Source organism: Bos mutus, chromosome 19 (genome assembly GCF_027580195.1).
Source record: "Bos mutus isolate GX-2022 chromosome 19, NWIPB_WYAK_1.1, whole genome shotgun sequence".
NCBI lineage: Eukaryota > Metazoa > Chordata > Mammalia > Artiodactyla > Bovidae > Bos > Bos mutus.
In genome coordinates, this window is record NC_091635.1 from 34,158,278 (window position 1) to 34,183,346 (window position 25,069).

At 58.0% G+C, this 25,069-nt stretch overlaps 1 protein-coding gene across 3 annotated transcripts; it reads left to right on the forward strand.

Annotated features, from left to right (window-relative positions):
- The first annotated feature begins 3,000 nt into the window (after positions 1 to 3,000).
- ACE (angiotensin I converting enzyme) lies at positions 3,001 to 23,727 on the forward strand. 3 transcript variants are annotated; one of them, XM_070390035.1, is made up of 25 exons: positions 3,001 to 3,352; positions 4,001 to 4,168; positions 4,789 to 4,882; positions 5,290 to 5,433; positions 5,832 to 6,023; positions 6,540 to 6,637; positions 6,983 to 7,155; positions 7,522 to 7,745; positions 8,058 to 8,202; positions 8,473 to 8,571; positions 8,820 to 8,942; positions 9,501 to 9,712; positions 10,329 to 10,465; positions 11,294 to 11,452; positions 11,773 to 11,860; positions 13,662 to 13,805; positions 13,938 to 14,129; positions 16,712 to 16,809; positions 17,009 to 17,181; positions 19,283 to 19,506; positions 19,779 to 19,923; positions 20,652 to 20,750; positions 22,537 to 22,659; positions 22,926 to 23,113; positions 23,280 to 23,726. In XM_070390035.1, exons 1-25 carry the CDS (start codon positions 3,104 to 3,106, stop codon positions 23,507 to 23,509), a joined length of 3,921 nt encoding a protein of 1,306 aa, XP_070246136.1. In that variant the 5' UTR covers positions 3,001 to 3,103; the 3' UTR covers positions 23,510 to 23,726. The 3 variants fall into 3 exon arrangements, with proteins under 3 accessions (XP_070246136.1, XP_070246137.1, XP_005905390.2); XM_070390036.1 differs by lacking the exons at positions 3,001 to 3,352; positions 4,001 to 4,168; positions 4,789 to 4,882; positions 6,983 to 7,155 and having other exon boundaries at positions 5,295 to 5,433; positions 23,280 to 23,725; XM_005905328.3 differs by lacking the exons at positions 3,001 to 3,352; positions 4,001 to 4,168; positions 4,789 to 4,882; ... (7 more) ...; positions 8,820 to 8,942; positions 9,501 to 9,712 and adding an exon at positions 9,804 to 10,236 and having other exon boundaries at positions 23,280 to 23,727.
- The last annotated feature ends 1,342 nt before the right edge of the window (positions 23,728 to 25,069 follow it).

A 25,069-nucleotide genomic window follows, 5' to 3' on the forward strand; every position in this document is an offset into this window, starting at 1 on the left:
TGGGTTCGATCCCTAGGTTGGGAAGATCCCCTGGAGAAGAACCCACTCCAGTATTCTTGCCTGGGAAATCCTGTGGACAGAGGAGCCAGCCCAGTGGGCTACGACCCACGGGGTCCCACGGAATCGGACAAGACTTGGTGCCTAAGGCTGCACACGGACATGGCGGATATGAAGTGGTGTCTCATTGCGATTCGATCTGCATTTCCATGATGACTGATGGAGCTGTGTGTCTTTTTATGTACTTATTGATCAGGTGTGTTTCTCTCGAGAAGGTCTATTCAAATCCTCTGCCCACTTTTAGTTAGTATGTCTTTTTATTGTTGAGGTGTAAGAGCTCTTCATACTTTGTGAACACAAGTCCTTTGTCATATTCACGGTTTGCAAATATTTTCTCTTCTTCTGTGGGTTGTCTTTTTTTTTTTTTTTTGTCCACACAGTGAGTCTTCCCTTCACCAGGGATCGAAGCCCAGAGTCCTAACCACTGGATTGCCAGGGAATTCCCTCGTGAGTTGTCTTTTCATTTTCTTGATGGTCCTTTGAAGCATGAAAGGTTTTAATTTTGATGAAGACTATTTTGTCTAATTTTTCTTTCGTCACTTGTGCTTTTGGTGTCATATCTAAGAAGCCATTGCCTACTCCCAAGATCACAAAGATTTATACTTGTTTCTTCTAGCATTTTTATGGTTTTAGCTCTTACAGTAAGTCTGTGATTAATTTTGGGTCAATTTCTGTAAATAGCATGAGGTAGGGGTCTAACCTCATTCTTTTGAGTGTAGAAATTCAGGTGTCCCAGCTCCATTTGTTAAAAAAAGACTTTCTTCCCTTTCCCCCTACCCCAAGAGTGCCATTTAAATTGTCCTCATATCCTTGTCAAAAATTGATTGACCATAAATGCAAAGGTTTATTTCTAGACTCTCAATTTTATTTCGTTGTTGGGTGTATTTTCTAAGGGATTTAAAAAAAAATAATTTTATTTAGTTAGTTAGTTTTGGCTGCACCAAGTCTTCATTGCTATGCAAAGACTTTCTCTAGTTGTGGCAAGCAGGGGCTACTCTCTGGCCATGGTGCACGGGCTTCCCATTGCGGTGGCTTCTCTTGTTGCAGAGCATGGTCACTCACGCATGGGCTCAGCAGTTGTGGCGCATGGGCTTAGCTGCTCTGTGGCAGATGGGATCTTCCCAGACCAGGGATCGAACTTATATCCCCTGCATTGACAGGCGGACTCTTAACCACTGGACCACCATTGAAGTCCCTAAGGGATATTTTTCTAACTGTGGTGATTGGTGACCTGTCCTTCCCTAGAAGAGTGATGCAGAGATGGGGAGCTCTCCAAAGCAGACTGCATTTCCTGGGCAGGTCAGGCCCTCATGGCATCGTAATCACGTCCTCCCCCAGGATTCGGAACCCTCTCCATCGTTCTGCTGGCAGCTAGACGGCAACTGACTGAGCTAAGGGCCTTATCTCTTTACTACCCTTAAGGTTATTATAAATACCAAATAAGATAACTTGTACAAAATAATTTAGAAAGGTTTAAAAAGGTACCCAAATGTAAGTTGTATGTACTTTTAGATCATCTTCCAACCCCTTCAGCCTTTGTTTTTATGGTTTTTCAATGAGGCCAAGGCTGTTCCATGCTGAACTCAGTCCCTCACCCAGATGTTCTATAGACATGGTCACCAGGCCATGTGTCTGACCTGAAGTTGGAACACTTGCCCCCCAGCCTCCCAGATCCAGTGCTCAAGAGCTCCTCAGAGATGAGGCCCGGCTCAAACCTGGCTCCCTCCTGCTTTCCACGCTTTCTTTCCTGATAGAGGAGAAGGACTCCCTGGTTTCAAGCTAAGCCTCAGACTCTTTATTCTCTCTACCCTTCCTCCCACTCCAAGACCCCTGCTTTGGGGCCTGAAGGGGTGCCACTCTCAAAATCTCCCCCACCCAAGCCTTAGTTGATGGGGAGACTGTTCCCTCCTGGAAGACAGCAGCTCCCTGTGCACACGACCCACAGCCTGAAAGCCTTAGGACCACTGGATTGAGAGCCGGCAGGCTCTGCAGAGGAGAGGCCGGACCCCCGTCCTTGGTGGGACTGCTCTGATCCCAGGTGTCCACTTTGCCAGTCCTGAGGTGTCTACTGGTATAAAGCCCTCCTCTCCCCTTCCTCCTGCCTCCCCTCACACAGGGGGAAAGACTGATGGGGAGTGTGGAAACCTGGGGTGACTGGGAGCAAGCCATTCAACCTGGGTCTTAGCGTCTTCCTCTGTTGTCGCTGTGGTCATCTTTGTAGCTCTCCAAGTTGGCAAGTCTGTGTGATTGTTCTTGCCTGAGCAAATGACAGCTTGTGTGAAGGAAGCAGGTATGCCTGTGGCTCTATGTCTCCCCTTCCAGAACAACCCCCCATTCTTTCCCCCATCTGACCGCCCCCCCCAGTCCCCAGGTGAACCGGGGTCCCTGAGCACCCCCCCCCCAGATGCCTGCAGAAGCCTAGGTGCTCCCCAGTCCATGCAGGCCACACCCAAGGCCTCGTGAAGAAGCAGGACCGGGTGACGGTCATTAACCCTGTCTCGCGGCACTAGCGACTCTGCGGACAGCTCCCCCACCTTGTCACTCCGAGCCCAGAGAGCCCCGGGCGGTAAGGCCGGAAGACTGAGCGGCAGAGGCCGCTGGGCTCCGGGTCCCTGCACCGAGGCTGAGTGATGGAAGGGGAGGGCACGCCGGCAGACTGGGGTATTCCAGCAAACTGCTGGGTCTCTCAGCTTCATAGGTGTGGGGTGTATGTGTGTGTGTTGGAGGAGGGGGGTTCTCCTTTCTAGCCTCCCCTGCGAGAGCCTGACCTAAGGCCCGTCCGCCACTCCCTCCCACCCCCACCCCAGCTGCATCTCGCCGGGGGCCGCCTCGGCTCGTCCTCGGTCCGGCGCCCCTGCCCGGGGCGGGCCAGGAAGCCTCGGTCCCCGCCCCGCTCCGTTAGGCCCGCGCGGCGGCCGGGGGACTTTGGAGCAGAGGAGGAAGCGCGGCGGGGCGGGGAGGTGGGGGTGTGTCGGAAGGCGGCCGGGTTTTATAACCCGCAGGGCGGGCGCTGCGCGGGAGAAGGGGCTGCGCTGCGCACCGCACCATGGGGGCCGCGTCGGGTCGCCGGTCGCCGCCGCTGCTGCTGCCGTTGCTGCTGCTGCTCCTGCCGCCGCCGCCCGTGATCCTGGAGCTGGACCCCGCGTTGCAGCCGGGGAACTTTCCCGCCGACGAGGCCGGGGCGCAGATCTTCGCAGCCAGCTTCAACTCGAGCGCCGAGCAGGTGCTGTTCCAGAGCACCGCCGCCAGCTGGGCGCACGACACCAACATCACCGAGGAGAACGCGCGGCTCCAGGTGGGCGCGCGGGCCCGGGGCGGGGGCGGGGCCCGGGCGGCCAATCACAGCCCGGCGGCTGGGCGCTGGGGGGGCGGAGAGTCCCCGCCCCGCGCGCGCGCCCCCGGCCCCGGAGCCGTGGGGTCGGGGCGGGGCCCGCCTGCCTCCTCTCCAGCCACCACCCCGCCCCGGTTCCCAAAGCGGTCCCCGTAGACAGGCAGTCGGTTCCCTGGCCCGGTGCTGGGCCCATGGTCCTGCCCAATAAGGAACCCAATAAATGAGGCCGGCCACTCTGACCCCGAGTCCTCCCAGGCGGCGGCGCCGGGGGTGCCTCCGGGCTGGATCCGCGGCAGTCTTGCTTAGGCTGCCCGCTCTGCTCTGGGTTCTCCACTTCTCTGGCCGCACACCTTCCCCTCTCTCCTTGTACCTGTCACCTTTCATGGCTGTCTGATCACCCTCTCCTCTCCCTCCCTCTCTTCTGGCGCGTTTCTGCTCCACCGCCTCCCTGAGGCAGACTCCCCCGCCGCCCCAGTTCTTCACCCGCAGGGCCCAGTTGAAGGGAGCAGTGCTCCCATCAGCGCCGGTCTCCAGAAGCCCTTGACCTTCCTCCCCTCCCCGAGCGCCATGGCGTCCCCTGTTTACCTTCTCGTGCCCTCCTGGTGCCCACAGGAGGAAGCAGCCTTGCTCAGCCAGGAGTTTTCAGAGGCCTGGGGCCAGAAGGCCAAGGATCTGTTCGACCCGGTCTGGCAGAACTTTACCGACCCCACGCTGCTGCGCATCATCGGGGCGGTGCGCACCCTGGGCCCCGCCAACCTGGACCTAGAGAAGCGGCAGAAGGTGGGCCTGAGGGGTGGAGGCAGAATTCCCCAGGGTACCCTCCCAGTGTCTACGGTGGTGGTGAGAGGTGGGGCTGTCTGGCCAGGAGGGACCCCAGGATCTCTACTGGCCCTGACTGCAGGGGAAGCCCCTGTGAGCAGAGTGGATTCCTGAAGTATTGATTTCCCTGGAGATGGGGTGCGAGAAGTTACTTTATATTAAAGCAAGTGTCATGGAGTAGAAAGCAAAATTCAAGTAAACAGTGGAAGATGAAACAGGGGTTTTCAAAGTTTCTCCACAGGTGGTTTGTTTTAAGGGCTTCCTCCGAAAGGTGGAGAGGGTATCAGGGTCAGGGAATGAAGGGGATTTGGTCTCAGTCAGGTGGTGGCCGAGCTCAGAATTGAACCCTGCTCCCTAGTTCTCAGGACGCCAGTTTCCCATCTCCACAGGCGGGCTCCAGTGGAAGCGAAACCCGTCCATTCACGTTCAGATATGCTCCGAGTGCCACGAGGCGGCCTTGTCCAAGCCGCATCCCCCCTCGGGGCGTCTCCCCTGTTCCTCCCAGCAAAGAGAGGAGGGGGCAGCCAGATTAATTCCAAGGGCTGTTCATCACTAACATTTTCTCAACTCTGACTCCCCAGTACAACTCTCTGCTAAGCAACATGAGCAGGATTTACTCCACTGCCAAGGTCTGCTTCCCCAACAAGACTGCCCCCTGCTGGTCCCTGGACCCAGGTAACGGGCCTGAGTCTCCTGTCTGTCTTCCGGGCCTTCCTGACCTTCCCCGCCACCCCTCGGCTCCCTGAGGATGGCACATTTCTGCAGAGGGGGGCGGTAAACCCAAAGGCCTGAACCTCTGATCAGGACCAGAGTGCCTGATGCCCCCACACCCTGCTCCTCCAGGCCGACTGACTTCTGGAATCTCCAGCCTCCAGCCCCGACCCTGCCCTCACGTGTGCTTTTCCTTCCCCATCACAACTGGCCTTCATCGTCGCCACCTGGTTTTCCCTTAATGGGCCCTCTCATCCCCCCAAGAGTCCTCCACAGGCCTTAGACCCCGCCGTGGTTTTCCTTACAAACCTCGTCTACTGCTGACTTCGAGGCAGCAGTCTCTGAACTGACCCTGCCCACCTGTGTCTCAGAGCTCACCAATATCCTGGCTTCCTCGCGAAGCTACGCCCTGCTGCTGTATGCCTGGGAGGGCTGGCACAACGCCGCGGGCATCCCACTGAAGCCCCTATACCAGGACTTCACTGCCCTCAGCAACGAGGCCTACAAGCAGGATGGTGAGCACACCCACCGGCCTCTGTGTGGGCACTACCCTCCCGTCTTCTGTCTCCACTGAGCCCCGAAACACACAGAGCGGCCATTACGATGACTCCCTACACTGGTCCAAGGTCTCACAGATGGTGGATGGCCAAACTGGGCTTTAGCCCCATCAGCCTCATGCTGCCCCTCCTGGCACTCCTCCCAGCTGTAGGGCTTATATGTGTCAGGACCTGTTTAGCTGGAGTTGGAGCAACCATAGTTAGAAAACTGAGAGCGGTAACCCCCAAGCTCTCCCTTGCAGTGAGCAGGCAGATACACTGGCCCTGAGCCGGGAGAATGGCCAGGTGATAGCTGGGGGGGAGGTGCCAGAGCCTAGGGCCTGAACTGCATCCCCAATGCCACCCGCCCCCTCTAGGCTTCTCAGACACAGGGGCCTACTGGCGCTCCTGGTATGACTCTCCCACCTTCACGGAGGATCTGGAACGCCTCTACCAGCAGCTGGAGCCCCTCTACCTGAACCTCCATGCCTATGTCCGGCGCGCACTGCACCGCCGATATGGGGACAGATACATCAACCTCAGGGGACCCATCCCCGCTCACCTCCTGGGTAAGGACCAGGGTCAGCCTCATCACGTTTCACCTTTCAGAGCATCGCATTGCTCACTCGCCCGCACGTGAACCTATAACGTCGATGATCCTTATGATCACTGCTGTTCAGAGCGGGGCTTAGGATGCGCGAGGGACGTGGCACAGGGCAGAGAGCTAGTAAAATGCAGAGCCAGGAGCCACCCTGAAGGCTTTAGCTCCAGTGGAAGAGGAGAAAGAACCCCACTTTATCCCCCAGAAAGCCAGCCCTGTGGGCCGGTGTCAGGGCTGGGGGAGGGCAGGGACCTGGCAGTCAGAAAGGACCCCAGCCGCATCACCTGGGCGCCTTGGCCTCTGCCAGCCCCAGGGAACGCAGAGCACTCGGGAGTGGGTGGGACTGCTGTGTGAGCCCAGCAAGCGGGCTGTGGCCCTGCCGCGCCCCAGGTCCAGACACCGGGGTGCTGTTCGGTGACACGCCTAGGGAAGCAGGCGCTGGCTGGGCTGGGCACCAAGCTGTCGGCTCCCCTCCTCTGTCTAGGGAACATGTGGGCCCAGAGCTGGGAGAACATCTACGACACGGTGGTGCCCTTCCCCGACAAGCCCAATCTTGATGTTACCAATGTTATGGTGCAGAAGGTGAGCTCGGAGTCAGGCCCTGGCAGGGGCCATGAGGGAGTCAGGCATGAGGAGCTGAGGAGCCGCAGCCTGCAGTGTGTCCCCACCGTGCGCTGGGCGCCAGTTCTTCCCTCAGGACCCCGCTGGGAGGGGAGGGTGGCAGCGAGCAGCAGGCCGCTTTTGTGTATCCTCTGTAGCCAGTAGGGGCCCGGCCTCCGGGAAGGGAGGCCACGGAGCAGAGGTGCTCTTCATGAGCATGGAACTGACCCGAGTGGGGGACCCCAGACGCACCCCCAGGGCAGCCGGGGTGGGCTCCAGCAGCTGGCCCCTGACCCGAGTGTGCCCCCCCCACCCCTCCACCCCCAGGGCTGGAACGCCACACACATGTTCCGGGTGGCGGAGGAGTTCTTCACCTCCCTGGGGCTCTTGCCCATGCCACCCGAGTTCTGGGCGGAATCCATGCTGGAGAAGCCAAGCGACGGGCGGGAGGTGGTGTGCCACGCGTCCGCCTGGGACTTCTACAACAGGAAAGACTTCAGGTCTCGATGCTGGAGGCGGCTTGCAAGGCTCCCCAAGGCCGGGCAGCCGGGCCACAGGGAGGCCAGCTCCCAGGCCCACGTCTATCCCAGCTCTGAGACCAGCCGGGAGGCTGGGTCTCTTCCAGGGCTGCAGCAGGCTGCTTTCACTAGGCAGCTCTGACAGGCAGCAGCCTTGTACCTTGGAACCAAGGGGAAAGGCTGGGTGTGGCTGGGACAGGGTGGAGGTTTGCCTGTTTCCACCGGTTCCTGGGAGTCCGGGACAGCGCCCGCCTGGCTTCGTTCCCTCAGGCACCAGCCTCCCTGAGTGCTTTCTGGTCCCCGTGCTGCCCGTCCTTCACCCTCACCCACACGCTCTCCCTGCCCCAGGATCAAGCAGTGCACGCGGGTCACTATGGACCAGCTGTCCACGGTGCACCACGAGATGGGCCACGTGCAGTACTACCTTCAGTACAAGGGCCAGCACGTCTCCCTGCGCCGAGGCGCCAACCCTGGCTTCCACGAGGCCATCGGCGATGTGCTGGCCCTCTCCGTCTCCACTCCTGCACACCTGCACAAGATCGGCCTGCTGGACCAGGTCACCAATGACACAGGTATGCGGGGGTAGAGAGGACCCAGCCCAGCCCACCCAGACCCCACTGGGCCCCCCAGCAGGACCCCACTGGTCGCTGCTCACATCTGCCCATCTCGTTTCCGCCTCTCTGCCCCACGTCAGGCAGGTCTGGGGATCCACCCAGGCCTCGAGGCCTACCCTGCATCCCAGCTCCACTGCCCAAGCATCCTCTTCCAAGCAGGACTCCATGGTCCCTGCCCAGCCTCACCTCCTGCCAGCCTCTCCCCCAGGGCCCCCTATCCCAGCTGGACTCCCCTCTCCCTCTGACCTCTCTCTTCTCATCTCCCAACAGAGAGTGACATCAACTACTTGTTAAAGATGGCACTGGAAAAAATTGCCTTCCTGCCCTTTGGCTACTTGGTGGACCAGTGGCGTTGGGGGGTCTTTAGTGGGCGAACCCCCCCTTCCCGCTACAACTATGACTGGTGGTATCTTCGGTGAGCAAAGAGGGATGGAGAGGGGCCTCATCCCGGGGGCCCTCGCCACCTTCCCGGGTTCCCTCCTCTCCAGGAACACCTCCCCCCTCCTCCTCACAGCATTCTTCTTTCCTGCCTAAAACTCCATCAGACAGGTGGTCATCCCCAGTTCTCCAGGGTGGGGAGGGTCGGCCAGTGGGAATGCCTGCTTGGCAGCCTTTTCTGCAAAGGGAAAATCAGCCTGTGTACAACCCTCAGGTCCTAAGACAACTTAACCACATCTTTTTCCAGAACCAAGTATCAGGGGATCTGTCCTCCGGTTGTCCGAAATGAAACCCACTTTGACGCTGGAGCCAAGTTTCACGTCCCAAATGTGACCCCGTATATCAGGTATTGCCCCCAGTTCTGGCACACCTTAGTTCCTTCCCCTACGCTGGGCCCCCATATCCTGGGCTTGTCCCCATCCTCCCCTAGACCCCCAGCAACCTGGAATTTGAGTGGGCCTCTCCCCTGAGCCAAGCTCGGTTCTCAGTTCTCCCCCAAGGCAGCCCATGGCCCAGCCTCTGCCCTATGGAAGCTAGCTGGGCCCCAGGCAGGGGGCCTCCGCCATCCCCCTCACACCCGCCCTGTGCCTGTAGGTACTTCGTGAGCTTTGTCCTGCAGTTCCAGTTCCACGAAGCGCTGTGCAAGGAGGCAGGCCACCAAGGCCCCCTGCACCAGTGTGACATCTACCAGTCCACCCAGGCGGGGGCCAAGCTCCGGTGTGTGGGGCTGTGGGGGAGTGAGGGGAGAGCTCAGTGAAGGGTGTATCGGGAGGGGGCACCCCACCATGCCAGTGGAGGGAGTGCTTCTCCACTCCCCCTCCTTTTCTTTCTCTCATCAACTGCTTGTTGAGTGGGCTTTCTGGCTGGCATGCATGATAAGTCGCTTCAGTCGTGTCTGACTCTTTGCCACCCCATGGACTGTAGCCCGCCAGGCTCGTCTGTCCAAGGGATTCTCCAGGCAAGAATACCAGAGTGGGTTGCCATGCCCTCCTCCAGGGGATTTTCCCACCCAGGGATTGAATCTACATCTCTTACATCTCCTGCATTGGCAGACAGGTTCTTTACCACTAGCACCAGCTGGGAAGCACTTCTGGCTGGCGTGGGGCAAGACAAATGTCCCCCTTTCACAGGGCTCCTAGGCCCTGAGACTTAACACTGCCATTCTTGCCACCCAGTTGGGAGAGAAGTGGCCAGAGGCGGAGCAGGTGGGCAGGGCAGCAGCCACAGACCCTGGCCTGAGAGCCCTGTGCCCACAGCACCCGCTCTGCCCAACAGGGCGCTGCTGCAGGCAGGCTCCTCACGGCCCTGGCAGGAGGTGCTGAAGGACATGGTTGGCTCAGACAACCTGGACGCTAGGCCGCTGCTCAGCTACTTCCAGCCGGTCACACAGTGGCTCGAGGAGCAGAACCAGCAGAACGGCGAGGTCCTGGGCTGGCCAGAGTATCAGTGGCGCCCACCGATGCCCGACAATTACCCGGAGGGCATTGGTAAAGCCCGGGGCAGGGTGCCGTGGGTTCTCAGCTCTAGGTTCGTGACCCAGGCCCCCAGTTCACAGTTCCCCATCAGCTTGTCCAGCCAGGCCCTGGCGTCCCCTGAGCGTTCGGCAGGGCGCTGGGGTGGAGTGGGCACATCTTTCCAGCCTCCTGGGGAGGGCGTGCCCAGATCTGAGGCCCCCGGCGGGGGGCTGGCTGGCAGGCACACTGCTCTATGAGGTCATACTGCAGGATCCGCTCTTATTGGCCGGGGGCGGGGACTGTAGGGCTCTGCTCTCCTGCGGCCATGGGCCATGGTTGGGCTGCTCCAGGACTGCCTCGCCTCCTCCTCCTCCTGCTCTGCTGTGGGCGCCCCCTGCTGGTCCCCAGTGAGGGGACCACCGGCCAGGGGACCACCAGCCAGGTGACAGTCAACCAGGAAACAACCAGCCAGGCAACAACCAGCAGTGAGACAACCATCCGCCACTCAACCACCCATCCCTCAACAATCAGCAGCCCGAAGAAAACCCAGAGCCCAAGTGGGATTGGCTGGGGGGCGGGGCGGGAAGGCCCAGGCGGCGGCGGGAGGGCGAGGGGAGGCCTGTCTGTGTCCCTCTGCTCTGTCCCGTAGACCTGGTGTCCGACGAGGACGAGGCCCGCAAGTTTGTGGAGGAATACGACCGGAGATCCCAGGTCGTGTGGAACGAGTATGCCGAGGCCAACTGGAACTACAGCACCGACATCAGCACGGACAACAGCAAGTTGCTGGTAGGGGCCCCTCCAGCCCAGCACACGGGCGCTCCTCGTCCCACAGGGCCCGTCCTCTGAAACCCAAGGCGCTACAGGATGCCCTCCCGTCCCCAACATCACCCCAGGGGGACACGTTCTCAGAGTTTGTGAAAAATCCTTGCAGCGTATTGAAAAGTGTCCAATTTCAGGTCCAGGTGGGCACACACCCAGTGCCTAACAAAGGTTGTCTTTCATTAATAATCTGTTGTTGGTAAAGGAATAATTTGTGTGGAAGTAACTGATGCCAAAGTCAGTTTTTAAAAAGACTGAAGGCTCCTGTGTGCCACCATAGCGAGGGCTACACCTGCCCCCCAACCTCGACCCCCTCCGCGTCTGTGTGGCCGAGCGGAGATCATAACCAAGGTGAGCCACAGAGAAATAACATTTCGTAAAGACCCATATGTACTGGCCACTGTTCCTTGGCACTCGACATCTATTGCCTCGTGTATTCCTCAACGGTCTTGCAAAGCCAGTGACCTTATTCCCATTTTACAGCTGGGACCCTGAGGCTCAGAAGCCACAGAGAGAATGCCAAGCTGCCTCTGTCCCAACAGCATTCAAGATACGGGGTGGGGTTTCCTTCTCTGCCTCTCCCACGCGATATCTTGCTGGATGAGGGCATGTGTACTGCACACAGGACATCACAGACAGTCCAGGCTGAGGAAGGTCTTTATAGGCAAAGGCAGCAACGTGATAAAGCCGCCCCCTCACACCCAGCCTCTTCGGCTCCTGCACGATGCCTCCTCCTAGGAGCCCTTTCCAGAGCTCCTCCTGGGCCTCATGATACGGCTCCCCCTGTGCCTGCAGATGGAGAAGAACTTACAGATGGCAAACCACACCGTCAAGTATGGCACCTGGGCCAGGAAGTTTGACGTGACCAACTTCCAGAATGCCACCATGAAGCGGATGATAAAGAAGATTCAGGATCTAGAGCGGGCAGCACTGCCCACCAAGGAGCTGGAAGAGGTGGGGAACTTGGGGGTAGGGTGGGGCAAAGGGGGTGGAGGATCCCAGGTCAGGAGAGGGTCCTAGCTCAAGGGATGGCATGTAGCCTTCATGCTGCTTCCTCCTCCTCAAGTTGTCCAGTCATGACTTCTGCCATGTCTGTGCACACCTCCAGACTCGTCTATGCACACCCCCAGACTCGCTGAGAAGGGAGGGCTTCGGGAGCCCCCTCCCCAACCCATAGCCCAGCAACCCCCCCCCACCTCCCACCCCACGCAATGGTGCCGGGGCAAAGCAGGGGGCCAGATCTGTAGCTTGCTGCCCCTCTGCTTCCCCCGCAGTATAACCAGATCCTGCTGGACATGGAGACCGTTTACAGCGTGGCCTCTGTGTGCCATGAAAATGGCACCTGCCTGCGGCTCGAGCCTGGTGAGCACACTGGGCGGTGAGCGGGAGGCCCGGGGAGGCTGGGGTGCTGTCCACGAAAGGGAAGTGTTCAGTTCTGACTCAGGAGGTCAGCACACCCAGGAAACTCGCTTCCCTCTTTTCCACCCGTGGGGCTTCTCTGCCACTGCTTAGAACCAGCCTGGCTTCATCTCTGCGCTGGTCCCCCAGCTTCTGCTCTCTCTAGTCCCATCCTCCCTGCTCCACCCTGTGCTCTGCCCTTCAGAGCAGGTGTATCTCAAATGTTTCTCTCAGGGGCTTGGACTTCCCTCTAGGCACCTACCTCCCCTTGCGCTCCTCCCTGGATCCCACCCCACCCCGAAATTGAAGCCTCAGCCTGCAGAAGCCATTCCCACCTCACTCCCTCCAAGGCCGGCAGGAATGGACCAGCTCTGGCGAGTCCTCTTCCTCTCGCAGGAGACTAGCCAGTCCTTCTTAACCTTCCCCCTTCTGAAGAAGCTCAGCCCAACACCCCAGTACCTGCACACAGAGACTCCCCACCCGCTCTGACCACGCTCCCCTCACCTTCCCAGGGTCAGGGAGCCAGAGACATAAACATTTTTCCTGAGGAATCTCCACCCAGAAACAGTCTCTTCCTGGCCCTCCGCCCAACTCCCACTTCAGAACAATCACAAATAGAAATGGAAATGGAAAATAAACAAGAGAGAGAAACAGTTTTCCTAGGACAGGGTTTGGCCTGGGGGTTGTGTATGAGGGTAGGCACGCAAGTGGGGGTGGATGTACATGTGTGTGTGTTTGTTTATGGACAAGAGTGTTAGAGGGAATGTGGCCTCCACCCCCATCAGTCAGCCCTTTGATCTGGGCCTGGGCTGTCAAATCGCTGCCGGTAGTAACAATAAGAGCATCCCCAAAAACAGAACACTCACATCAGCAGAGGACGGATGAAAAATTCTCAAAATGTGTTTTCCTCCAAACAAGTTACCTTGAATGTGCTTCCTCTGTGTAAGGGGGATGCACATAGCATATCTCAGCTCAGAGCGCGGTCAGCGAGGGGTGGATCCCCGCAGGCCTCCGTCTCAGGCCGGGTCAGGCAGGAAGCGGGGCCACCTTCACACCTGACCCCTGTGCTCACGGCCTCCTCATCCGAGCTCTGCGAAGGCCGTGTCAGCTCCATGTAACCCATAGCCCAGGAGGCCACTCATACAGGCATGGCTCTGACAGGACACGGATCCAAGGTGGTGCTTGAGTGGATCTCTGTACTTGGCCTGCACAGCGGTTATTCAGGCAGTTCAGTTACAATGTGTGAAAGGCACCCTGGGCCCCGTGGGGACGCAGAGATGAAGGAGCCCAGTCCCTGCTCAGGGTCCTCCTTCCCCTAGGCCAGCATTATCCCCATCTCACAGACGGAGAGAGGTCAGGAGGAAACCGACCAAGAACCCCCATCTTTTGACCTCCAGGCTATTTCTCCCAGGGAGGGGTTGCCAGGGGACAAACGGCGAGCAGCAGCTCTGGGGCCTGGGCCCTGGGTTTGTGCCCCGGCTTGGCCGCTTCCTGGCTAGGAGACACAGCCATGCCACCAGCAGCTTGTGTGGAAGGAGGCTCAAGGGCACCCCTCACGGGGCTGCTGCAGCCCTGTAGTTGCCTGAGGTTGCGTCTGTGCAGTGCCGAGCCTGGGCCTGGCACCTGTAAGCCCATAGAAAGGGCACCAGCCTGTCTCCAGTTTCCCCCGACCTGTGCTGCCCCTTCCTGTCTTTTCCTAGCTCTGGAGGAGGTGGGAGGTGAGCCAGGAGCTGGGGGCTCAAGCCATCCCACCCCTCCCACCCAGATCTGACCAATCTGATGGCCACATCCCGGAATTATCAGGACCTGGCCTGGGCGTGGAAGAGCTGGCGTGATAAAGTGGGGCGGTCCATCCTCCCCTATTTCCCCAAATACGTGGAGCTCACCAACAAGGCCGCCAGGCTCAATGGTGAGTGCTCCCTGCAGGGTCACCGGTGCCCTCAGAGGTGAGGGGGGCAGTCCTTGAAGGAGACAGGGAGTGCTCCAGGAACGGTCAGGTGTCCAGAGAGCCTGGGCGCACCCCCCACCCCCACACCCACAGGCTACCAGGATGGCGGGGACTCCTGGAGGTCCATGTACGAGATGCCCTTCCTAGAGGAGGAGCTGGAGCAGCTGTTCCAAGAGCTGCAGCCGCTCTACCTGAACCTGCACGCCTACGTGCGCCGGGCCCTGCACCGCCACTACGGGCCCGACGTCATCAACCTGGAGGGCCCCATCCCAGCCCACCTGCTCGGTGAGCGCCAGCGAGACGGGCCGCAGTCCAGGGGCAGAGGGCAGACTGGGAAGGGTCTGCAGGGGACACTGGAGCCTGGGGCAGGGCAATGTTGCCAGGCCCAGAGTGGGGTGGGGGGGTGGGGGTGGGAAGAAGAGCCCCCTACTTGCACTTGGTGCCACGTTTGCTATAGATCCACATGGTACCGGTCACCAGGGATGGGGCAGTGCACAGAGTTCACAGGCCTGTGCTGGGGAGACCACCTCCCAGGTCACAGCACCAGACGCCATGAGGGTGAGGAGGGGGCTGGGAGTGGGAGCTGAGAAGCCCTCCCCAGGAGGGGGCTGTGAACAGACCCGTGAAGGGCGAGAGGTTCTGACAGCTGGAGAAAGTAGTCATGTCGGGAGAGAGCAGGGTAGACTCGACGTTCAGGCAAAGGAGCTGGGAGAGTGTTGCTGTTGCTCACTCAGTTGTGTCGGACTCTTTGAGACCCCATGGACTGCAGCACACCAGGCTTCCCTGCCCTTTACTATCTCCCAGAGTTTGCTCAAACTCATGTCCATTGAATTGATGATGCCATCCAACCATCCCACCCTCTGTCTTGCCCTTCACCCTCCTTCAATCCTTCCCAGCATCAGGGTCTTTTCCAATGAGTTGGCTGTTCTCATCAGGTGGCCAGAGTATTGGAGCTTCAGCTTCAGTCCTTCCAATGAATATTCAGGGTTGATTTCTTTTAGGATTGACTGGTTTGATCTCCTTGCAATCCAAGGGACTCTCAAGACTCTTCTCCAGCACTACAATTTGAAAGCATCACTTCTTCGGCTCTCAGCTACTTTTTATGGTCCAGCTCTCACATCCATACATGACTACTGGAAAAACCGTAGCTTTGACTATATGGACCTTTATCAGCAAAGTGATATCTCTGCTTTTTAATATGGTTTGTCCTTTTTAAAACTAGGTTTGTCATAGTTTTTCTTCCAAGAAGCAAGTGGCTTTTAATTTCACGGCTGCCGTCACTGTCTACAGTGATTTTGGAGCCCAAGAAAATGAAGTCTGTCACTGTTTCCATTGTTCATCTATTTGTCATGAAGTGATGGGACCAGATGCCATGATCTTAGTTTATTGGATATTGAGTTTTAAGCCAGTTTTTTCACTCTCCTCTTTCACTGTCATCAAGAGGCTCTTTAGTTCCTTTTCACTTTCTGCCATAAGGGTGGTGTCATCTGCATATCTGATGTTATTGATATTTCTCCTGGCAGTCTTGATTCCGGCTTGTGCTTCATCCAGCCTGGCATTTTGCATGATGTACTCTGGATAGAGGTTAAATAATCAGGGTGACAATATACAGCTTTGATGTACTCCTTTCCCAATTTGGAACCAATCTGTTTTTCCATGTCCAATTCTAACTACTGTTTCTTGACCTGCATACAGCTTTCTCAGGAGGCAGGTAAGGTGGTCTGATGTTCCCATCTGTTTAAGAACTTTCTGCAGTTTGTTGTGATCCACATAGTCAAAGGCTTTAGAGTAGTCAGTGAAGCAGAAGTAGATGCTTTTCTGGAATTCTCTTGCTTTTTCTATGATCCAATGAATGTCAGCAATTTGATCTCTGGTTCCTCTGCCTTTTCTAAATCCAACTTGTACATCTAGAAGTTCTCCATTCACATACTGTTGAAGTTTAGTTTGAAAGGCTTTGACAGTTACCTTGCTAGCATGTGAAATGTCCCCTCAACTTGGGGACCCTCATTCTCCAGGGGTTGTAAACTCAGATGCCCTGAGTGCATGAAATGGGCAGTCAGAGACAACAAGGGGTGGCAGGGACTGGGCAAGCAGACGCCATGGGGTTCCTGTGTCTGTCGGACCATCAGGCCCTCTTCCTGGGGGGCTCCTCACTGTGAACAGAGAGACCAGATGGGACCACACACCGTTTACAGATCATGAGGGAGACCCCCTTCCAGCTTTGGGTCTAGTTCTTTGCAGCTCAAGAGACCAGCCACCCTTGGTCTCTCTGTGGTTAGACCAGAGAATGCCAGCTCATTGGCCGAGAAACACAGACCCCAAGAAGGAAAGCAGGTGCCCACTGGCCTGGGAGCTGGGCTTAGAGCAGAGCTTGCGCCCCCATCCCATTCTGGCTTCTCACTCACTCCTACCTTCACTGGCTTGCACCCATAGGCTCCACTCGATGTCAGCTCAAGCTTAGTCTCCTTTGGCCCTGAAGGTGGTAGTTGCTCAGTTGTGTCTGACTCTTTTGCGACCCCATGGACTGTAGCCTACCAGGCTGCTCTGTCCATGGGATTTCCTAGGCAAGAATACTGGAGTGGGATGCCATTCCTTTTTCCAGGGGATCTTTCCGACCCAGGGATTGAACCCAGGTCTCCTGCATTGCAGACAGATTCTTTACCATCTGAGCCACTTGGGAAAGCTTCTTTACTCTTGTCTTGCCCTAAGTGCTGAGACATCAACCTCTCCTAAAGGAGGGCAGTTGGGTGGTTCTTTTAATTTTGGTTTTGTGCTGGATCTGGCCCCTCACACTGTGTGACGGTGCTGAGCCTAAAACGCAACACTGTCTCCCCTCTCTCTGCCTCTCGTCCTCTGCCTGCCTCCAGGGAACATGTGGGCACAGAGCTGGTCCAACATCTATGACTTGGTGGCACCCTTCCCTTCAGCCCCCAAGATGGATGCCACGGAGGCCATGATAAAGCAGGTCTGCACTGGCCCCCTCCTCGCACACCTGCTCCTCTAGGGTGGCCCCAGGGTGTGGGGCGGGGAGCCCTGCCCCAGGGGGAGAGGGCCCCCTAATTCAGGAGCTGCTTCCAGCTTGGCCCTCCCCCCAGGCCCTCCCACAGTGGCACACAGTCTGTCCCCACCGTCCCCAGCTTCGGCAGAGCTCCGTCTGTTTGCAGGGCTGGACACCCCTAAGGATGTTTAAGGAAGCAGACAATTTCTTCACCTCCCTGGGGCTGCTGCCCATGCCCCCTGAATTCTGGAACAAGTCGATGCTGGAGAAGCCGACCGATGGGCGGGAAGTGGTGTGCCACGCCTCCGCCTGGGATTTCTTCAACGGCAAGGACTTTAGGTGCGTCCGGGCTACAGGTCCTGAGCCCAGAGGCCAAGGAGACGAGTCCGAGTCTGAGCTGGGGGCGGAGGGTTCAGAGAGGTGGGCCTGGCCTCAGCATGGCCACCAGCTTGTGGCAGGGGAACCCCATCCACCACACAAGGGTCTCCTTGAGCACTGACCAGCTGCGTCAGCTCAGGGTTCCAGGTCGCAGTTCTGGGGGTGAGCCTTGTGTGAGCCGCCAGCCAGCCTCCCTCTCGGGCAGGCCCTGGGCACAGCGGGCCTCTCCCTGCTGCCTGTGCCTTGAGATAGGGGAACACACGGGGGTGTGGGGGCTTCACACAGATCTGCTCGCACCTCTGACAGGGCTCAGGAGCTGTCTTCATTGGGGGACAGTGTTTCGGTTACTGCTCTGAATCACAGCAGCCCAAAACCCGGGCTGTAAAACAACTATTTGACTGTGCTCATGATTTTTTTTTTTTTATGATTTTTTAATTATTATTTTGAATGTATTTATTTATTAATGGCTATGCTGGGTCTTTGTGGCTGTGCGAGGGCGTTCTCTCGTTGAGGCAGGCAGGGGCTCCTCTCCAGTTGCAACATGCGGGCCTCTCACCGTGGTGGCTTCCCTCATTGCGGCTCACAGGCTCCAGAGTGTGGACTCAGTAGTTGGGGCTCATGGGTTTAGTTGCCCCGTGGCATGTGAAATCTTCCCCTACCAGGGGTCAAACCCGTGTCCCCTGCATTTGCAGGCTGGTTCTTAACCACTGGACCACGAGGGAAGTCTGCTAGTGATTGTATGGGCCAGGGATTCAGGCACTGCTCAGTGGAAGTGGCTCATCCTGCCTTGCAGGGTGGAGACCTTTGCTGGGGCAGCTCTGATGGCGGCAGAAGGCTGGCATGGCTCAGCGGGGTTTCGGCTGTGCTCCTGGCTGTCAGCTGGCTTCCTTGGTTTCTCTGTGTGGCACATGCTGGGGCAGGGACACTCATGTGGGTTCCTGCATTCACATGCTGGGTGCCTGGGCTGGCATGGCTGGAGCAGCCGGGGTCTGGCCGGGCATCTCTCTCTAGGAGAGCTTGGATGACCTCATGTGGTGGCAGCCTCAGGCGGTCAGATTTCTTACCCAGTGGCCAGCATCCACAGAGCAAAAGCAGCCAGATCTCTTAAAGACTAAGTTAGTCCAGAACTGGGACAGGTCACTCCTGCCACATTTTATTGGCTAAAGCAAGTCACAAGATTCAACCAGTCACAACCCAGGTTCAAAAGAAGATTAAGAAGTTTCCACCTCTTGGGAGAAGTGGCAGAGATGGTGAAGTATCTCTGATGAGAAGAGTGGACTCAGAGGTCCTGGAACAAAGTAGGCAGGTTCACTGGCTCCCCTGGCCTTGGGCTCTTCCTTCAGAGGCGTGGAGACCAGAGCTTCAGGGCTGGGCGCAGACAGACTCTCAAAGCTGAGGTCTCCTTGGGGAACCTCGCTCGTACAGGGAGTCCTAACAGAAGGTGGGCAGACCCCAACTTGTCACTGGGGCAGCTCTTTCCACTCACCATAGAATAACAAAAAAAGGGGTCCACTGAGATGAAAAGCTCTGGTTAGATCCAAGGGTAAACTTCCTCAGCTCACAAAAGGTGGAAGGGGAAGTGGAGCCCCTGCTCGGACAGCTCGGCAGATGTCCCATCAGTCCTGGCCCTGAGAAATCCCAGGGTGATCTGCCTGCTGGCATCGGGCACGTGGGGTGCAGAAGAGCCCAGACACCATGGTTTCCTTCAGGAAGTCTGAGACCAGGGAGAGACAGACCGTGAGAAGAGGAACCACAGGACCCACATCCTGGAAAGTCACTGAGCGTGACTGAGGGTCCCCGTGCCTCCAGAGCACATACCTCGCACAGTCAGAAAGCCACACACACAGCAGTGCAGGCTCGAGGTGTTCAGGGGAGCTGGAGGCAGGGAGTGGCCTGGAGGACCATGCTGTAGGAGTTTCCAATCCCCAGATCGCCTCCATTTCTCCTTTTGGTTTTCCTTCCCATGATGCTGTGGCGGTCCTGGGGACCTGCTCTGCGAGCAGGGTTGGCCGCTGCCTTTGCCCAGGGCTCCTTGCTGTCTCTCTCCCACCCCGTGCTCCAGGATCAAGCAGTGCACCTCGGTGAACATGGAGGACCTGGTGGTGGCCCACCACGAAATGGGCCACATACAGTACTTCATGCAGTACAAGGACTTGCCCGTGACCTTCCGGGAGGGTGCCAACCCCGGCTTTCACGAGGCCATTGGGGACGTGCTGGCCCTCTCAGTGTCCACCCCCACGCACCTGCACAAGATAAACCTGCTGAGCAGCGGGGACGGCGGCTACGGTGAGCGAGGAACGGGGAGATCCAAGCGGGCAGAGGGGCCGAGAAGGGGCAGCGAGCTTGGGAGGCAGAGAGGAGGCTCCATGGGCCACAGGCGGTGCCAGGACGGAACACAGGGAGCCAGGGGACAGCCAGCGGGGAGAGCAGGAGGGAAAACCCGTCCCAAGAGGCAGGTGGCCCCACCCATTCCACCCACTGCACACCTGCTCAGCCCCCTGCTAGGCTATGGCGGGAGGCATCCCTGGATCTGACGTCGGGCTCCCTTCTCTTGGCAGAGGAGGATATCAACTTTCTGATGAAGATGGCGCTCGAGAAGATCGCCTTCATCCCCTTCAGCTTCCTCGTCGACCAGTGGCGCTGGAGGGTGTTCGATGGAAGTGTCACCAGGGAGAACTACAACCAGGAGTGGTGGAGCCTCAGGTTCTAGAGCCCTGCTGCGGGGTGTGGGCCGGGGGTCTCCACGGGGTATATGCCGGCACCTGCATCTGTGTGTACCTGGTGTGTCTGCATGTGTGGTGTCTAGGGGAGTGTGTGTGTGTGTGTGTGTATGTGCGTGCCTGTGTTTGTATGTACGTGGCATGTCTGTGTGTACCTGGTGTGTCTGTGTGGCATGTAAGTGTGTGTCTGTGTGTGTGCCTGCATCTGTGTGTACCTGGTCTGTGTGCATGGTGTCTAGGTGTGTGTGTGTGCTTGTGTCTGTGTGTACCTGGTGTGTCTGCCTGTATAGTGTCTAGGGGTGTGTGTGTGTGTGTGTGTGAGCGACGGGGTACCTGGGGGCAGGGACTCACAAAGGCACAGCTTGCAGGAGTTGTCAGCGCCCTGTGCAGGCCCAGGGCAGGCACCATATTGCAAATCAAGAACACCAACTCTCCCAGCTTGATTCTCCCCAAAAAGTGAAAGTGTTAGTCACTCAATCATGTCTGACTCTCTGTGACCTCATGGACTGTAGCCCGCCAGGCTCCCTGTCCATGGGATTTTCCAGGCAAAAATACTGGAGTGGGTTGCCATTCTTTTCTCTAGGATTTCTTCCCAACCCAGGGGTCAAACCCAGGTCGCCTGCATTTTTGATGGATTCTTTACTGTTTGAGCCACCAGGAAGTGCTGATTGTTCCCAAACCCTCCCTCTAATGTGTCTTCCTCCTCTACAGGCTGAAGTACCAGGGTGTCTGTCCCCCACTGGCCAGATCTCAAGATGACTTTGACCCAGGGGCCAAGTTCCACATTCCTGCAAGTGTGCCTTACGTCAGGTAACAGGAAAGGGAGGAGGGCGTCTGGAGGGGCAGCGCCTCCGCGTGGTGTTGAGACACCTTTGCTACCCCTTCCAAGAGCTACCTGCTCCAGGAGCTGCCGTCAGGGCAACCTGGGGACCCGTGTGTGGTGCACTGTGTCTGCGCCTCTCACCTGTAACCAAGACTGACGTTGTTTCACTCTTGTGATACCATGAGAGCCCCCGCCCTCCAGACGGTTGAAAACAGAAAGTTCAGTATAACCAGCTAATGGTTACAAGACCTTGGTTAGTTAACATGAACCATGACCCATGGCCAGACCATGCCCTGAGCACTATTTTCTCATTTTTACAGCATTCTGTTCCCTTGTATGTATTGAACATATTTCCTGTGACATAATTTGAGTTGTACCTGGGGACCTTCTACCCACTGGAGCTAGGACTAGAGGCCCAGCTGGATGGAAGCCTGTATTGTTAGGGGTATGGGGTCACAGCCTTGGGATTAGACAGTACAGGTTCAAATCTCATCTCCATGACTGTTCCCTTGAGTAAATCCCTCCATCTCTCGAGCACCAGCTTCCTCACCTGTGGAATCCCATTTCATAGGATCGTTGCAAGAGTTCACATCTTAGCACACAGTTGTAATACAGAACACGCTTGGGGACTGGTGGCCATAACCCACCATCATTAAATCACTGTCTTAAATGGAATGCGGAAACACAGCAGCGCCATCAGTCGTGCAGCCACCACGTGCATGCGCCCAGTCAGCCCCTCTCCCTCTGCGTGCTGCAGGGGAGCACTGGCTGGGGGCTGGGAAGTGTGATTAGAGGAGCTGGAGCCCTCCCTCGAGGCAGAGATCTGGGGCAGAGGGCCCCTGTGCTCCCCAGGCCAGTGAAGGAGGGCTTATGTCCATCATGCCCAGCCTTCTACCCCAGCACCTGGCTCAATGTCAGCACAGTCAGGACCTAATAAATAAGCATGAGGTGGGTAAGCTCTGTGCCTGAGTCCAGGAAGGAAGAGAAAGCCTGCTCAGAGGCTCCAGGGAGCAGCGGGGTGAGCAGGGAGCCAAGGAGAGTCAAGGGCACCTCCATGCAGGCCTGACCAGCCAGTGTGCCAGGGTGACCTACAGAGAGACCCTCCGCCCGCCTTCCCAATGTGCTTCTGAGCTCCTGAGCTGGCACTCACTTTCACACAGAAGCCGGCCCACGTGACGGCTAGCTTCCCGGCTTAGCACAGATAATTCTCCAGGAGGGAGCGGGCAAAGGGATCGCCCTCCAGATTCTGACCAGCAGCCTTAGCAAAGCACATACAGGAAAGGCCAGGAAAGACAGTGCACCTGACTTGTGCCCAGCCTTCCCGTCTGCACTGCTGGTTCAGGACATTCCAAACCTCCCCACATTCAGAGAGGCTGCCCCTCCTTGACGGGCAAACTCCTGCAGGGAATTCTCACTGCTTTGGGATAAAGGAGGTCATTTGGGCTGGCTTCCCTGCCCGGTCAGAAGCATGACCCTGTAGGCAACGCCTCAGGGACAGAGATGTCATTTCTGTGTCCAGAGCAGCCCGCCACATCTCTGATGGGCTCTGCCCCACTCGGCCTCACCCATGAGCATCCCTAGCTCTAAGAGTCTCTCCCAAGATGCTCCATGCGGAGGCAGCTCTGTGGTGAGAGGCGGGGAAGGAGGCCTGATGACTCTGCAGGCCAGGACGGGCTCACCCTGACGCCATGGCAGGCAGCAGGAGGCAGGGTGGCTGGGGCTCGAAGGCGCTGCCCCCAGCGCCCACCCCAGGCCTCGCCTGCCCCCCTGCAGGTACTTCGTCAGCTTTGTCATCCAGTTCCAGTTCCACCAGGCGCTGTGTCAGGCAGCGGGCCACCAGGGCCCCCTGCACAAGTGTGACATCTACCAGTCCAAGGAGGCCGGGAAGCTCCTGGCGTGAGTCTCCTCTGGCCTTGCTCTGACCCCTGTCCTCCCCACGATGACCTACTTCCCAGTGGAGCTCTTCCCAGAACATCTACCATGGCCTCGGCCAGGGTCACCCTTTCCCCAAAGCCCCAGACCTGCCCAGGCCCTCAGTCCCGGGTGGGGAGCGGAGGCTGGGGGCAGGGGTAGAGAGAGCTGGTGTGAGACTGGGACGGGGTGGGAAATAGAGCCTCCCAGCCTGTTCCTCTGACTCGGTTCCCCGCCTGGGGCTCCCCCAGGGATGCCATGAAGCTGGGCTTCAGTCAGCCGTGGCCCGAAGCCATGCGGCTGATCACGGGCCAGTCCAACATGTCGGCTGCCGCCATGATGACCTACTTCAAGCCGCTGCTGGACTGGCTCGTGACGGAGAACGGGCGGCACGGGGAGAAGCTGGGCTGGCCTCAGTACAACTGGACGCCAAACTCGGGTACCGCCACCCACCCCCCTGGGCCCCGGGGCAGCCCCAGGGCTCGCTCAGGGCTGGGGCCCTCCCAAGATAAGGCAGGTTGGAGTCCCGCCGCCGCGCTCAGGGTTGGGGAGCCAGCGGTGTGCCCGGCCTGGCCCAGCGCCCGCTCTCGTTCCTCCCCGCCCAGCTCGCCTGGAAGGCCCCTTCGTGGGCTCCGGCCGCGTCAACTTCCTGGGCCTGAACCTGGAGGAGCAGCAGGCCCGCGTGGGCCAGTGGGTGCTGCTCTTCCTGGGCGTCGCCCTGCTGGTGGCCACGCTGGGCCTCACCCAGCGGCTCTTCAGCATCCGCCACCACAGCCTCCGCCGGCCCCACCGTGGGCCTCAGTTTGGCTCCGAGGTGGAGCTGAGACACTCCTGAGAGGAGACCGGGAGGGGCCCTGCGCTGCTCCTGACGCTCACCCCAGCCCCTCGCCCTCCTCCTGCCCCCTCCTCCTCCTGCCCCCGCCCCCCGCCAGTCCTCTGGACCTCCGGCCATCGTGGCCTCTGCCCCCCGGTCCCCAGAGACCCAGAGTCTCCCTCACGTGGCACCTTCTCCCCGTCTCCCTGTGGATACAATTAAAGGTCCTGCCTTCCCATCTGCGTCTGTGTCCCTCACGGGGAAGCTCCCTCGCTTCCTGCCAATCAAGGGCGTCACTTCTCGGGGGTCTTCATCTCTTTCCAAGAAGAGGCTGGAAAACGCCCCCCGAGCTCTGGCCCCAGCACCACCCAGCGCCCAGGCCAGTCCCCTCTCCAGCCCGGGCAGCTGGCCCCTGGCCTGCTGTGGCAGGCAGGCCTGGCCAGGCCTGGGCACTGGCCCAGGAGGGCTCTGGGCGGCAAAGAGGGAGCAGACATTCTGGGCTGCTGGAGCCCTGCCCCCGCTATTCCCATAAACGGTCCAGTCCCCGGACTGAAGGCTCCCAGCTGTCCTCCAGTCCCCGGGGGGAGCGCCTTGCTGGCTGAAGGCACAGAACTGGCTGGTGCCTGCCCCGGCTCCATGTCCACTCGCACACATGCTCAGAGCCACCGGAGTACTGCCCACAGGGCCCAGGGTCAGCACCCTTTGCCCTAGCCGGGCAGAAGGGGGTGCCCACGCAGGGACTGACTGCAGGGACCACCCCTGCCCCTGCCCCTGCCCCCAGCACATGCCTTCACCCTGAGTCTTCCTCAGAGGCCAGCCTGGTTTTGAGGGAGTATCATTTTGAGGGACATTTTAAAATCATTTATCTAGATGTTTATTTTAGAAAATCTAGAAAATACAGAAATGTGTAAAGAAAAGCCTTTTTTATATCAACACTGAGAGACAAGCACTGTTGACATTTGGTGTACATATTTCCAGCCTTTTTTTCTCAACACTATATTTTAAATCTGATCACACTGTGTTTACAGCTGTGTAACCTTTTTCCAGGTAGCATGACTAGACTGTCTTTTTCTTAATATTTAAATGCCAAACCTAGAACCTGGCCAAAGCCTGGCCCCCCTGGGAGGACCCTTGGCCCTGTGCCCTTTCTTGGCTTTGGCCCAACCCTAGTATCTGTCCTCCTAGTATCCTCTAGTGCCACAGCTTTTGCAGCCCCGCTGCCAGTCTCTAGCTGCTGTTGTGTCAGTGTGTGTGTATCTGTGTGTTTGTGTGTCTCTGTTAGTATGTGTGTCTGTGTTGGTGTCTGTGTGTTCCTGTGTCTGTGATTGTGTGTATCTGTGTTTATGTGCCTGTGACTGTGTGTGTGTGTGTGATTGTATTTGTGTGTGTGTGTTGGGGGGCACGTAGATGCAATCATGCAGGCCTATTCCATGGGTCAGGATGTGGAGTTGAGGTATTCCGGATTTGCAAGAGGGTGGAAGTTTATGATTACTTGAGACAGTGGAATTTATAAACATAGCCTCTAAATAGTTCCAAGCCTTCTACCACCCAAGTCTTCTTTAATGACCCCCCCTCCTCAGC

Excerpts from the sequence above, each read along its gene's own strand:
- ACE (XM_070390035.1), top strand. The coding sequence starts at position 3,104 with ATGGGGGCCGCGTCGGGTCGCCGGTCGCCGCCGCTGCTGCTGCCGTTG. Across the intron at positions 3,353-4,000 it reads AGGAGAACGCGCGGCTCCAG|GAGGAAGCAGCCTTGCTCAG; the intron begins GTGGGCGCGCGG and ends TGGTGCCCACAG. Across the intron at positions 16,810-17,008 it reads CGGAGGCCATGATAAAGCAG|GGCTGGACACCCCTAAGGAT; the intron begins GTCTGCACTGGC and ends GTCTGTTTGCAG.